The sequence below is a fragment of the Styela clava genome, chromosome 8 (genome assembly GCF_964204865.1).
Source record: "Styela clava chromosome 8, kaStyClav1.hap1.2, whole genome shotgun sequence".
In the NCBI taxonomy this organism is placed as follows: Eukaryota; Metazoa; Chordata; class Ascidiacea; order Stolidobranchia; family Styelidae; genus Styela; species Styela clava.
This window is the reverse complement of record NC_135257.1, coordinates 19,813,614-19,826,650: the sequence shown is the minus strand read 5'-3', so window position 1 is coordinate 19,826,650 and position 13,037 is coordinate 19,813,614. Positions and strand designations below refer to the sequence as shown.

General features: G+C 37.4%; 1 protein-coding gene across 1 annotated transcript; it reads left to right on the top strand.

Moving 5' to 3' along the window:
- Positions 1-38: 38 nt before the first annotated feature.
- LOC120346267 (uncharacterized) lies at positions 39-10,310 on the top strand. Its single transcript, XM_039415972.2, has 11 exons — positions 39-181; positions 1,227-1,637; positions 2,085-2,282; positions 3,803-4,003; positions 4,415-4,548; positions 5,073-5,190; positions 5,733-5,858; positions 6,292-6,362; positions 7,188-7,455; positions 8,418-8,472; positions 8,969-10,310. Exons 1-11 carry the CDS (start codon positions 127-129, stop codon positions 9,108-9,110), a joined length of 1,779 nt encoding a protein of 592 aa, XP_039271906.2. The 5' UTR covers positions 39-126; the 3' UTR covers positions 9,111-10,310.
- The last annotated feature ends 2,727 nt before the right edge of the window (positions 10,311-13,037 follow it).

The following is a 13,037-nucleotide window of genomic DNA, read 5'->3' as shown; positions in this document are numbered from 1 at the left end:
AACTGTTAGATTTATGGATTCGAGAAACACTGTGATTGATAAAATGCGTCACGTTTTACCATTTTATATTCAGGAACGAGGCTTCCGCATTACAGACGTAAATTGTACGTTAGGCTGAAGTTCAGTATGATGCTTAAAGTTATTCTGTTGTTGGTGACATCTTTATCCGTGGCTAATGCATGTAAGTACTGATTTGTCGGTTATGCTTTGTAATTTTGGCGTTGCTATGAGTCTAACGTTTTTTCTTCACATATCCCCAGAGAGGATTTTGGTTTTCGCGATATACAGAACTATTATTATATATTTAGTGGGGTTTTGCTAAGAATATTTTGTCATATTGCAATACATATAAACTATTTTAACGATAAAACGCCAATGTGCGAGTAGGTTTTAAAACTAGCTAGAGAGTCTTTATTGAATGAATAAATACCGGAAACTAGAATTTTCGTGCATAGTGAGAGAGGAATGTAATGTTCCAAAATAGGTAGCAATGTATCGAAAAAGGAACCACTGTTCGAAGTTCCGGTTTTCTGGTTCTGGTTCGTAGTTTTCTTCCCAACACCTGATCCAATTAACGGCATCGGATCGACAGAAATTTGACTTATTGTTAAATTAATTTTCTCAGTAACTAGGTCCAGCATAAGCTTAGAAATGTTCAAAAATTTTCAGGAATTCAACACAAATTTGATGGTAAAATCAAGGTTTTAAGTGTATATTTTCTAAGGCATGAAACCCGAACGGCAATCAGCGCGTCTATATTTGATAGCTTTGATGGGAAATGATTTACGTAAATCGTCCGAGGAAGATGGATTAACCTATTTAACCCGGGGGAGAAGAAAGCCGATAAGACGGCTTAATCATATAGCGAACCACGGCCTCTCGTCCGGTTACCAGTCCATGTCGGGTATGAGATTAGTTGGATATTTGTTTCAGATTTATGCATCATATCGTTGGGTCGCTTACGTCGTCCCACAGCGCTAATAACCACGCAAATGGTATTTATTATAGGAAAATCATTTTCATGTGTTGCTTCCCATTTTCAAACTTCGAACAGAGACTGGTAGATAAAGCTGGGCATTTCGATTCAAATAATAAAATGTTCGATTCAATTCTGAAATCACCAGGTATACAAAACTGACAAGTCATGTTTTAGACCGTTTTTCGTTCAATAGCTTGTCATCGGCTGCAATTAAATTCAAATAAAGTTATTGAATATTCTCTTTCAGATTGCTACGTAAGCTTCGACACCGACAACAGTAGAGGACGAAATGTCTTCTCTTTCAAGGAAGGTCAAAATGCTTCTATATCCATGAGTGTTATATGTTACTATGGCTATTATGATAACAAACGGTTTGAGGTTTATTGGGTTCCGTCGAATGTTGCGGTCATATCTAATGGAATGGCGGTATATCGTTTTTACTGGCGATATTATCACCACTTCAACGGTATGTCTTCAATAAACCATGACATAAAGGGTTTGAACGTCACTGGCTCAACTGACTACTCATATACAGCAAGAGCAATCATCCGATTCGATTTCGACAGTATGAACGCGACCTTTAACGGAAGCCGTATCGGATTGGTAGATTACTATGATGGTAATCGTGTATTGGGAAGCAAGGCGATCATCGTTACTTGTAAGTATTGCACGAGTACTTAATTGTATTATTGAAAACCGAATGGAAAAGTCGTTTTTAAGTTTTCAGTACTCAAAGGTGAAAAAGTCGCTAGAGGACTTGTACTTTTATATATTTTTGTCCATTTTTACTTCAAAAACTGTCCCAATAATTGGCGCATAATTTGGCTGGGTTTCATATGCCACAGCAAGATCTTCATATGACATTCGTTCATCATTTGGTTGACATTGCTGTGACCCTAAAAGGAATTTAATTGACATGTCCATATATTTAATCACTGCTTTCTTGAATCGTCTCAAAACATAAGTTTTTGTGAAACACATTCATTTATATGTATTTCTTGGCGCACCGCAAATTAGTGGATGCTTATCTATAGCCTTGTTGCTAGCGAAGATGCTAACCGTATTAAAAATATGCAAATAATACATCTGGATTCATTATTAACAGGTTGCAAGACATCGGAATTACCTTCATCTATGACACCTATTGGAACACTCGATAATACAGCATGCATGACCGAGGCACAAATGAATTGCACATCAGGAAGTTTATTCAGAAATGGTCTAACTTATCTCCCATTCGTAACATTAACATGCAGTTCTTCTAGCAAGTGGGAGAATACCTCTAACCTGCAATGTTTACCAAGTAAGTATGACTCAAAGTGGGTTTCATTACATTTGAACCCACGTACATTTGAACCCATGACAATTGCACCTGCATGCTATTGCACATATGGAAATTTTTTTTGTTCTACGGATAGTTGAACCCATACTAATCCTAACCCATGGGTTTTAGCACCCGCATATAGATTGAACCCGTGGATATACGCATGGGTTCAAATGTACATGGGTTCAAATGTACGGTCACCCTCAAAGTGGTGCGGTAGCTATGAATTACTCGTTAATGCTGTGCGTCTGATGGTCCGCAAAATATGACAACCCAAAAAATTGCGCCCACAAATTTTATACTTCACGTTTGTTAATGTTTTTTTTGTATTCTATTTTTATGCTTGAATGCGTTATAGACAGGTAAATAAGCGCAAATATTTAATAAGTTTTATGCTTTTTTAATGGGTTTGGCGGCTTTAAGAAAATTAGGCTGCACCCCATATCCGTTACTTTGTACTGCAGAAAAAAAATATCACGCATAAATTAGCATAATGTTCCAAGAACTGGCGCAAAACAATATTGGAACATTACTGCAATGCATAGGTTGCCATGCATAATAATTATTGGAAACGATTTCAAGAAGTTTTCAATTAGTTCCCGGCAATAACTGGTTCACGTGACCATGTGTCACCGCCTAATTAAACACCTTGATGACTGCGGTGTAGGATTCATAAAAAGCTTTATACTTATGTCTAAAGTCAGCACGCGTGCAAATTTGTTGCCATTAGAGACAGACACTGATGTGTTGGGAGCTGTACATAGGCGTGTAAATGTAATGGAGATGAACAGTTAGGTTTTAACTGACTTTGATGACCGTAACACGATGGTTTTTTAACATTCTTGGATGACGGAAACCCCAATGAAACATTCTAGAAGCTTGAAGAATCTCTGTACTATATATAGTTTATTTGTCTTACTTGTTTGCATTGTATGAATTATAAATATATATAAAAGCAAACCTAATACTGACAAAACAAAATGATCTTTAAATTGTAGCGGATGTAATAATGTTTGTTATTTTTGGCCGTGGTGCCTTCCTGACAAATATTCAATCGAAACTCGTTACATAATTTCAAGAAAGTCAATTTTTAAAATGTCAAGTGACACTGAAAGCACACTGAAAGATATTTTTTGAGAATTCTTGTAACCGGAAACGTTTCCTTGATCTTGTTGACCTACTCAACTGTGGAATTATTGGACTTCAATAAAGCAGTCAAGTACATATGAATGCGTAATTTACAAATAATGCTTAAATGATAATGTAATATATATAGACTTCCATTAAGTCCTAAAGGTATTAGAATTGCAAAATGAATTTATCGATAGTTTATATTGTTTTGGCCCTCACAGATGAAGTAAAAATACTTAAACAATTACTAATTAAAAACAAAAAAAACTGGTTAAGATATATTGAGAACTGACTTAATGACAAAATTGAAATTGTAAAGTGTTTTTTGGACACCCTGTATATATATATATATATATGTGCATTAATAGGTTGCCCGAGGCCGACATTGGCACACTCGCTCTACACATACGTCCAACCGGGAACACCAGTAGGGACCACAACTCGTCTACGATGTCTCGGTGGTCAGATGTACCAAACAACAGACCCGAAATACTTTGTTAGCGCCTCGCCTACTATTGAATGTAAAGCTGATGGTGAGTGGACCGACCCTGGAGTGGTGTGTTGGACAGGTAAGTCTGGGATTATTATATTGCTTCTCAATGTACTTTTAAGGCTCCATCGATGATATGCATTCTAAAAAATTATTGACATTCGCCTGGCATTACATATACACTGAATGAGGTGGGGCCGATTAGGGTGGGTTAAGGGGGTGGGGGACTACTAATTGCCAAGTCAGACTGTATCATCTATATAGCGTGTCTAGTCGAAGGCCGGAAAACGTGGGTTTGAGTTTTGAAGGTTCAAAAAGCGTTTCAAACTACGAAACATTTCAAAATGGGTGGGGGATGAGGTCCAATCTTCACCACAAAACTGCCCCTTCCCTCCTGGCTACGCCCCATAGGGTTTAAAACAGAGATGTGCAATCTGCAATGTCAAATTGGTTAAATCTAACACTTTACCACAATACATTAATATTCCAGGCCTTGTTATGGACTTCACTACAAAGCAAAGGCAGTTTATTTCTGGATATCAAGTTCTACTTTACTGCAAAGCAAATAATGAAGGCAACAGAGTCCAAGTTGAGTTGGAGAGGGAATTCTTCATTGCTGAAAACGTAAGTTGAAATCTAGCGCTGAAGATTTCTAGGAAAATGTGATTCTAGCTCTGAAATAGATGAACTATGCCCCGCGGGCCAAATTCGGCCCGTTGGGTAATTCAATCTGGCCCGCCTGATGCTGCCACAACCAAACTGAAACCAAATTTTGATGTTTTAGCTGAAAAATAGCTCAAGGAATTTGTTGAGATTGCGATTAAATTTAGTTTTGGCACGAGGTTTATTGTTTTCCACTTTTGCCCTTGGTCCAAACACCGTGCCTACCGGGTCTCACCATTTATTCTGAGATATTTAAAACTCCGGAATTGGCAATTTTGACTCCGATTCCGGCACCTAAATTTGGTGACAAAAAATTGACTCAAACGACAACCGGGCAGTAAGATCATATTCGTGGACTCCTTCATGTATTTAACTACCAATGCACGCAATTTTTCTTTTATTCACAGCACACTACGTGAGTCTCGCTCTCCGCTCTGTAAAATTTACCATTAAATAAAATTTAAAAACAAATCTCTATTTCCTAGGTTGTGTTTGAAAACATCACTACGACCTCACAACACAATGGTGCCGTTGCCTCGTGTGTAGAACTCGGTATATCTGGCAACGTCATTAGGAAATCAGAAACCAAATTTGACGTTCTCTGTGAGTTTTAAATTTCATTCTATGAGTGGATTAAACACTGTAGGACACTGGTTCTTAAGGACCGTGGCCCCCTGCGGAAGATGTTCGCACTCATGGCTCACTTGTTCGTCATTTCAATGATATTTATGGTGTTATTTTGATTGGCGGAGTCCAAATCCTATTATGTTCAAAACAAATCATGCTTGACAAAGTGAAAGCACCCTGTTAAATAACTTCATCAAGCAATGAAGCTAGGAAGAACGAAGAGATTTATATTAAAATAAAAGTATAATCAGTTTTTGCCTATTTTTGTGGCCCTCTTAAACTGCTCTGTGACGCCCCAGTCATCTACGGGCCCCCGGATCTAGGTTAAGGATTCTGAGGATTGAAACAAAGCTTTTCCTACAGCAATCAACCATAACCAGCGTTAGGGAGACCCGAGTTATTGACTCGACTCGATCCGATTCGCTATATCATCAACGTGAATGGGCGTTGGATAAAACGTACATGATTTACATGGAATGAGATTCTGCTCTTTTGTTACTAAATTCATTTGTTTTCAGATTCCCCAGAATTGATTTCCAAGAATTTGAATTATGAGTTAGAAACCGGTAACTCTGGAAAAATTGTCATCAAATTCCAGGCAAATCCTACAATACCACAATGGCGTATTCATGTCCGCAAGAACGGTAATTTTAGATTCATTTCTAGCCGTTTTTGAATATCTCAAATTTCGTAGTCGAGATTATATTACTTGAAACCATTTAGAATGAGATATATTTATCCCAAGGGAGAGGAAAGCCAATAAGACGACTTCATCTTATGGCAAACTACGTCCTCTAGTCCGGTTACCAGTCAATGTCGGGTATGGTGATATTTAGCCAGGTATTTGTTTTCGGAAGCATGAACCAACCGACCAGCGATTACCGGTAAATGAACCACCCTGCGGCGAGAGGACCATTATTCAAAACCATTTAATTCATACTATTCCCACTTGCAGTTAATAACTCGAGATTCTGTTCTTAGTAAATTTGCAAAAAAAAAAACATATTAACAAAACTCTTTGTGTATACCCATGAGAAACCTTTTCCATTTTATCAAAACTCTCTATTTTCGGTGCAGGTACGAGCTTATCCAACTACTATCTGATGGTCGATGGCTATCTCCACTCCGTTGTTCTTCATTTTGTGAAAGTAAGACGTAATATTGTAACAGTCTGTTTTAAGTCAGTAGTACTCAAACTTTTTCAGCCGCCCCCATCCCTTTTTTAGAATTTGTCAATTCTTGCGCTCACCTTAAAAATAACTAGCTAACAATAAGCTACAAATATTAAATAGTGAGGCGATTGTATGAAATGTTCTAGAATCTGTGAATTAACAGCATGGAGTTGAACTCTTAAACATGCTCCGTGCTAAGGATAATAAAGATACAAGCACAACAGTATCTGCAATCTCTGAACAATAACGAAATTTAAAGGCGCGCAAGACCAAATCTAACAACTCGATTTATGTTTTAATAGCTTCACGCCCCTTCAAAAAATTCTCTATGCCCTCTTGTGGGACGCGTCCAACTGTTTGAGAACCCCTGCTTTAAGTGCTAACGCCAATTTTGGCAAGGCTATCAGTTTTGACATTACCCTATTTCAACGAAATAAACTGTTGTGTGATGTTTTCGTGTGTGCAATTGCTTTTTATGATCTAAATTCAGTAGAATTCTTGTAACATTTCTCATGACTTTTGGTAAAATTATTTCGGCTGAAATTTTTCTAACATTATGGGCTAAGGCTAACTCCCAATCCTTCCTCAATGCTTTTATGCTAGTGGATTCATATGCGTATAATGCAAGGTTGCTATATTAGACTATATCATACTAGACTATACTATGCTATTCAAGAGTCCTGCTGCACACTAACACAAATGTATTTCTGTAACGTTTCGTCTGACCAAAGTCAGATTTCACAGACAAGCAGTTTACTTTTGTGTCTATTTGTTTGAGCGTTTCTCTCTTGTTTAATTAAGGTTGAAGCAGAAGATTTCGGCAATTACGGACTTGTCGTACAGACTTCGACGTTTGGTCTGTCGCCGTTAAATACAAATTTCTCCATCTCTGAGTCTGTTACACAAGCTTTCAAAGCAGGAGATATAGCTGCTATTTCACTCTCGGTTGTGCTCACGATCGCGCTCATTACTTTCGCCTTGGTCATGGCGTATAAGAAATTAAATAGCAAAGAAGAAAGAAAAAGAAAGAGCGCAAACCCGAATGAAACTAGAGTCACTTATGAACTAGGTAAGTTGTATATAAATTGTAGGGACTGTTCGCTCTGAACATGGCTCAAAACAAAGGTGGTGGCCTAGGGCAGCGGTTTCCAAAGGGGGCTCCACAGAGATTTCCTAAGTGCGCCCCGAAAATCAACAGAATTGCTTTAAACGTAACTAAAATATGACGGAATTTACTTATTGTTACCTTAATTCCTGTTACATAGTGTATTTTTTCGTGCAAGTGCGTCGTGAATTTTTTCCCGGATAATTTGGCGCACGAACAAAAATTTGGGAATTCCTGGCGTAGAGGTATGAGAAATTCACGTTGGCAAATAGCATACGTAACATTTTCGTCAATATGCTTGAGCCATTCATTGCTTTTGTATTTAGTTTAATAATGCATTCGAAGTTTCGTTTATATATTGAAATAGATGTGCTCCCGAAGTATGCGAACCAAGATGGCGGACATCGGAACGTAACATGGGTAACAGGTTAGGGTTAGGCGATAATTTTTTTCCAATTTTCCTTATTTTAGTCCTATTATCAGTTCGAAGACTAGCCAAGAGCCTCCCGTAGTATTTATATCAAAAAAAATATGGCCTAACCCTAACCTAGTACACATATTACATTCCGATGTCCGCCATCTTGGTTCGCATACTTCGGGAGCCCCGAAATAAATTTTCTGAAATGTCCTAATCCCAGTTATTTGGAAGTTCTGCAAACGGACCTCTAGTAACAGTCAAGCAGCTCTGACCTAGTGGGTAAAGTGATAGACTTATCTATGTCATCGCAGGGGACACATCTCTAGTTCAAATCCCATTCCTGCCACCCTGAGTGTAGTGAGTTGTAAGTAAAAGAAACTCATCTTTGAGCAAAGTCAGGATCAACTATTGAAAAACGTGACTTACTAAAAATTTTCTCAGAAGTAAAGAAATAATTCCCATCTTAACATTGTTAATTCAACATTTACTGAGTGAATTTCTATTCCAGAAACACACAATTATGAAGACACTGATGGGAACAATGATGGAAATAATCTTGAAAAGTAATCTCTACGTTGATTTTTATCCTATAGCCTATAAATGCCTTTAGTCTACAATATGTAATTTTTTTTATTTCCTCATATAGGCTCGGTGGTATGGCGCATCATGCTGAGCGTTAGGTATACGCTTGTCACAGCACCGCTGACCATCCTGTCTGGGTTCGCATGTTCGAATCCCGTTCGAGACAATTATGTGCGAGAGGATTGCTGGACTCCTCGCCGTCGGAGGGTGGTTCACGTAAACGCTGGTCGGTTACAGTTTCCTCCACCATCAAGTCCATGTATCTTAAGTATCTTAAGTCCATGTATCTGGGTTCGCATGTTCGAATCCCGTTCGAGACAATTATGTGCGAGAGGATTGCTGGACTCCTCGCCGTCGGAGGGTGGTTCACGTAAACGCTGGTCGGTTACAGTTTCCTCCACCATCAAGTCCATGTATCTTAAGATTAAATTTTTTTGGAAAAAAAAAATGTCATTAAATAACAGTGCTTTTTTACAGAACCCACAGCGGTTACGAGAATATGCACATTAGACCGGTCCAACCCAATGTCTATCACATGCAAGACCATGGCAACGAACAACGTACTAAACAACTTCCGCTTAAGCCTCCGCCGTATGAAGTTGAAAACCGTTACTCATGAACCTTTGACATTTGACCTATTACCTTGTGTAAAGGAAGGAAGTCATTTAATGGAAGATGAACTTGATTATTGGAAAACACGTAGACATTAGTGAGATTGACATTTGCAGAGTAGGGAAGTTGGAGTCAACTATTTTAATCCGGATTTGAAAATTGTATTAGGGGTTGATTTTAAGAGAAATTCTCTGGCGTAACTTTTCTTCGACTTGCTTCTTCCCTTTGAGTTAACTAATTTGACTAATATTTTTTTATTTTTTTATTAAAATTCAATTCATTGATATCACTGTGGAAAGAAAACATTCTCATGGTTGTAAAGTACCTCAATACTTGATTTACAGTGCAGATGAAAAGTTCACAATGGTTTACAACATAAGAGTTGATTAGCAACCAATTAATTCGCTTCTATTCCGCATTTACGTGCTTTCGACTACCAATGGAATTCAATTTTTTCGCCCAAAGATAAAAGAAGTAATTAAAATTAATTTGCTTGGAGGGTTCTCTTAGCCATATGGGGCTCGATGTTGTAGATATTACGGTAGTTATTTTACCTTCGTGTCCCGTATATTTGAACATTGTCTTGTTTTAGTTTAATAATTAATTTAATTAGGTTTATTTTTATTTACAGTTACTTATTTCGTTTTGATTACTTTATTTCGATGGTTTGGTTTCATATCACACACAAAAAGAGCACACAAGTTTTGAGATTTGAATTACAGAAATACTTAAATCTTTGAAAGAGAGGATATCTGTGCTAAATAAGACTAGAAATGCTAAATAGGATGTCCATAAACTCTTAAAAAATGAAATTGCAAAGAGAATTTATTGATACCTTATATTGTTTAGGCCCTCACAGATGTATTAAATAAAGTAAAAATCCTTGAATAATTACTGATTTAAAAATAACAAACATGGTTAACATATATTGAGAACTGACTTTCAACGGAATTGTAATTTTAATGGAACTTTATGGACACCCTGTATACTACTAAGTATACTAAGTATACACCCTGTATACTAAGCCTACGTATAGCTGGACTATAATAAGTTATGCACATCAATTTTTATGTCATGTCACGTTTACTTGGCTTACATTCCAACGAAATAAACATATGGATTTAAGTTGTTATTGCTGTGGAAATATCGCTTTCCTCGGCAAATAATTGATACTTCTAGCAAAGAACGTTAGTTAATTGAAGAGTCGGATCTAGATCCTACGCACAAAATACCCGCATGCCAACGCTTAAACGTGACGCAATTACCTCAACGTGGTGGCGTTGTTTTTTCTCAAATCTCATATTAGTGGCGGCTGCTTTATAATAAAGATCCCAAGTTTTTGTTACATTCATTTAAGCGAAGTTATAAAGCATATCCTGTATTGTCTTATGACTAAAAAAACACCGTTCGATCCCTTTAAAACAAACAGAAAAATGGTTGGGCCAGCTGGCAGTCATATAATTACTTATTCCTAGAATTGCACTAATAAAATCCTATGCAATTTGAAAACCCTGCTGCACACTACCGCAAATGTATTTCTGTAACGTCCTGACCAAAATCAGACTTCCCCAGACAAGCAGTTTACAACAAATTTCATAATAATTTAATTTTTTGCACTGTATTAACTTGTACGCATCAATTTTTCTGTATAGTGTTACTTTTTTTTTATCCCATTGTTACTTTTGTATCGCTTTGTTTCCTCTTTCTTCTATTGTTTATTTTTATGTGCTCGGTGACGTAACAATTGGCGGTATGGAGAACGCAAAAAATTGAAATTTTAAGAAATTAAACTGTTTCACATGCGTAATTGATCCGCGGTTTGGGAACCAATGCTTTTTACCAGTCTTTGATTTAGTATTTAGGAACGAACCGATCAGGGCTTTTGAACATTACAATTACGGTATTATGTATAAACATTTTTTTTTAAAGCGATGGAAGGTTTGTTTGTTTGTGTTGGCCATACCAATCACCCTTCCCTGACAACAAAACTCTGGTATATATTGGGTTTCAGATATTTAAAGATTTTAGTGTTTGGTCTTCAACCAGATGGGTATTCATAATTTTGTGGTACATCCAAATTTATCTATCAGCTGTTTTTATGAAAAGTCGAAAGATTGAGTCGGTTTATCAAGCAAGACTCAACTTACACTCAACCCCGACTATAAACAAAAGAATTTTGGGCAATGTTCCCTCTAATTTTTTGTAATATGTGTGCGCAGAAATTTTTGTGTGTGCGCACTTTTTTTGAAATGACTAATATTTGTGCAAAAACCAATGAAAAATTTTGGCGTTCTAACCGGGTGATAAGTGGGCCAACAACAAACTTTCTCAATCTGCCAACCGAGCACATTGTTACATTACATCGAAATACGCCTGTGCGCAGTAAATCAATGCGTGTGCGCAGCCTCTGAAAGCTGTCTGCGCGCGCACACGCGCACACCTTAGAGGGAACACTGCTTTTGGGCCTGGGTCAGCGTGACATGGCCATTTCATATTATTGTACCTTCATACGATGCACAGACTTGTAATGGGAAGTATTTGGCTTTACTATAATTTACGAAATGAATTAGTGCGAGAGAAAAATGCTCGGGTTCAAAATTCCTGACTAACCAAATGAAAACCAAATGATAATTCGTCCCACAACCTTAGCAGTTCACACGGGTTCCCACCGCTAAGACCGTAGCTGAGCAGTGTACATCAGCTTGTCGGGAAAATTCCGGACTTTTGTGACGTAATGTCACGTCATGAAGTAATATTCGTTGAAATAGTAAAATATTGGTTGATTTATCTGTGTTGTAGATCTCAGAGAGAATTAAAATAAATAATAAATGAAAACCATCCATCAATTACTAAAAATTGGAAAACGATGTCTATTTGTTTCTCAGAAAATACATTTTATTCCAGCTACAAATTTTGCCCACAGCAACAATTTAGTAAAACGAACCACATTTACATTTCGTGTCTAATAGTACTCCATACTACTCATGTTAGAGCTTGGGCAACACGTAGTTACTTATCGATCTTGATCGGTAAGTATGTTGATAGGTATTTGTCTGTCTGTGTGTTAGATGCACGCGATGTCTCACGAAAGCGAGGTTCAATCTGCTCCAAATTTTGCATGTGCATTCATCTTAGCTCGGATCAGAAGCCTATTGATTGGATGCCTATGTATTGCATGGATTATGTCGTATAATTAGCGAGTTATTAATTAATTAGTGATGGTACACGCGATGTCGCTATTGGAATCGAAACCGCAGTTTCTATTTTGGGGGATCCCCTAACCTTCGATCAATAAGTCTTTGGTTTCCAACCGGATTCTAGTTTGGATATTGTTAAAAATTGCGTTTTTTCATAATTTGTCGTTATTTATTTGTTGCCAAGTTGAATATTGAAATTTTGAGAAAGCCACCATCTGCGGAAGAAAATGCTCTTTCTAACAAGATGTCGAACTGAAGAATCATTGAGAATTTTAGTGAACATGTTTCAATTATTAGCGACAGGATAACTTTCGTGCAAATAGAGTTACGTAGCGTATAAAAGCGCGCATCCCACCCTGTCAATCTCGTATATCTCATGATAAACGCAACCATTTGGTTCTTTTTTTGATTCTTCCTAGTTCCCAAAGTTATAGTTCACGAGAAACTCCTACACGATATTGACTTAGTCGCATATGCCATGCTTTGAACTATTTATATTTCCTCACACCGCCCTACCGCTGCAGTGTTGCGACCACAAAAAAGCAGAATGGTTTGGGTTCTAAATGTCTTGGTATTTGCGGTGATATTCAAAATGAAATGGTAAAACGGAGGTGCTGGAGTGTGGAGCAGTATCAGCGGATATCCTGGGCACCTAACTGTTCGCGTAGAACAGAGGAGGACAAGGTTTTGTGAAAATCATATTATATCTCTAACGAAATTCACTGTTAAGAGCCGAA